Source organism: Pterocles gutturalis, unplaced genomic scaffold, assembly GCF_000699245.1.
Source record: "Pterocles gutturalis isolate BGI_N339 unplaced genomic scaffold, ASM69924v1 scaffold15191, whole genome shotgun sequence".
Classification (NCBI taxonomy): Eukaryota; Metazoa; Chordata; class Aves; order Pterocliformes; family Pteroclidae; genus Pterocles; species Pterocles gutturalis.
In genome coordinates, this window is record NW_010098089.1 from 12,724 (window position 1) to 13,842 (window position 1,119).

The 1,119-nt window shown below is 40.2% G+C and overlaps 1 protein-coding gene across 2 annotated transcripts in view; it reads right to left on the reverse strand.

The window, feature by feature from the left end:
- Nucleotides 1–213: 213 nt before the first annotated feature.
- The window catches only part of SLC26A5 (solute carrier family 26 (anion exchanger), member 5), a 19,351-nt gene continuing 18,445 nt past the window's right edge, over nt 214–1,119 (reverse strand). For both annotated transcript variants that reach the window (XM_010087725.1, XM_010087717.1), the window contains exon 18: nt 214–627. In XM_010087725.1, coding sequence (XP_010086027.1) covers nt 497–627 — 131 coding nt within the window. In that variant the 3' untranslated portion in view covers nt 214–496. The remainder of the gene's footprint in view (nt 628–1,119) is intronic.

Consider the following 1,119-nt stretch of genomic DNA (forward strand, 5'->3'; position numbering starts at 1 on the left):
AGTGTGAATTCATTAATCCATCTGGCAGATTATTATAGTTTACATGAATCTGTTGTACGCAGATGTTGACATCAGGCTTTTAAAAATAAACTAAGACAGTTTAGACACTGGTACAGTGCATTGCAATTGCAGAACAGTTACTTCCTGCAAGATCCCACCTCGCAGTGAGTTAAGGTGCCCATTTTCTCAATAGGAACAGGAATGTCACCTTGTCTATCAGATTCCAATTACAGCAGAATACACTGAATTTTCTTGTCTTGCATAATTTTGTGCTTCTGTGTTGTTGGAAGGCTATACCCTGATTGAAGGATAAAATTCAACAGCATGAAGGCTTCCAATTCCTTATCCACTCTTCCTACAGAAAATCAACACCACCCTATACCCGTAGATACAAATAGCTTTAGGCTCTCTTTAAACTGTGCAAATTAAATATTTGGGAAGAGTGTCCATCAGTGTACATCTTGCTTCCATTCTGCTCAGTGCCACTCTTGAGGGGTCAAGGCTGTGAAGCAGACCTGTCTTTCACTTGGCAAGCAAGGACAGCATCGTGAATACTGTGAAACAGCAACTCTCTCGTTACAGTGTTATCAAAAAAATTCAGTCTTGTCAGCTCATTCATAACAGGGCCTACAAAAGAAAAACCATCAGTGCATAAACAAAAGTACAAAGATGGAAGACAGCAGTATCTCAGGAAGAAGACAACTTGTTCTCTTACTTCTCGTTACTGAAAACATTTGAAATAGCCAGGGGGATCCCATGCTACTTCTACTCCGAACAGGTAATGCTCATATCCAGACATGCACAGAGGCCTGTTCTTGGCAGAAGGTGCTCCAATTCCAAGTATCATAACCTTGGAACATTGCAGGCTTTTCTCCTTATTACAACTATCCTCATTATTACAACAATTTCAAGATACAAAGTTCGGTCTGGCATTTAGAATTTGCCAGCTGGAATAAATAAGAGCAGGATCTAATCCTCACCAAACTCATGATGTCAGTGCTCTACTTGCCCTAAAGTGAAGGCTCTAATGCATATGGGCTTGCTTTTCCTCAAATCCAATTTTAATCTAATTTTATGTGAAGTACTGAGGCACATGGCAGCAGAAAATTGAGGGCCAGA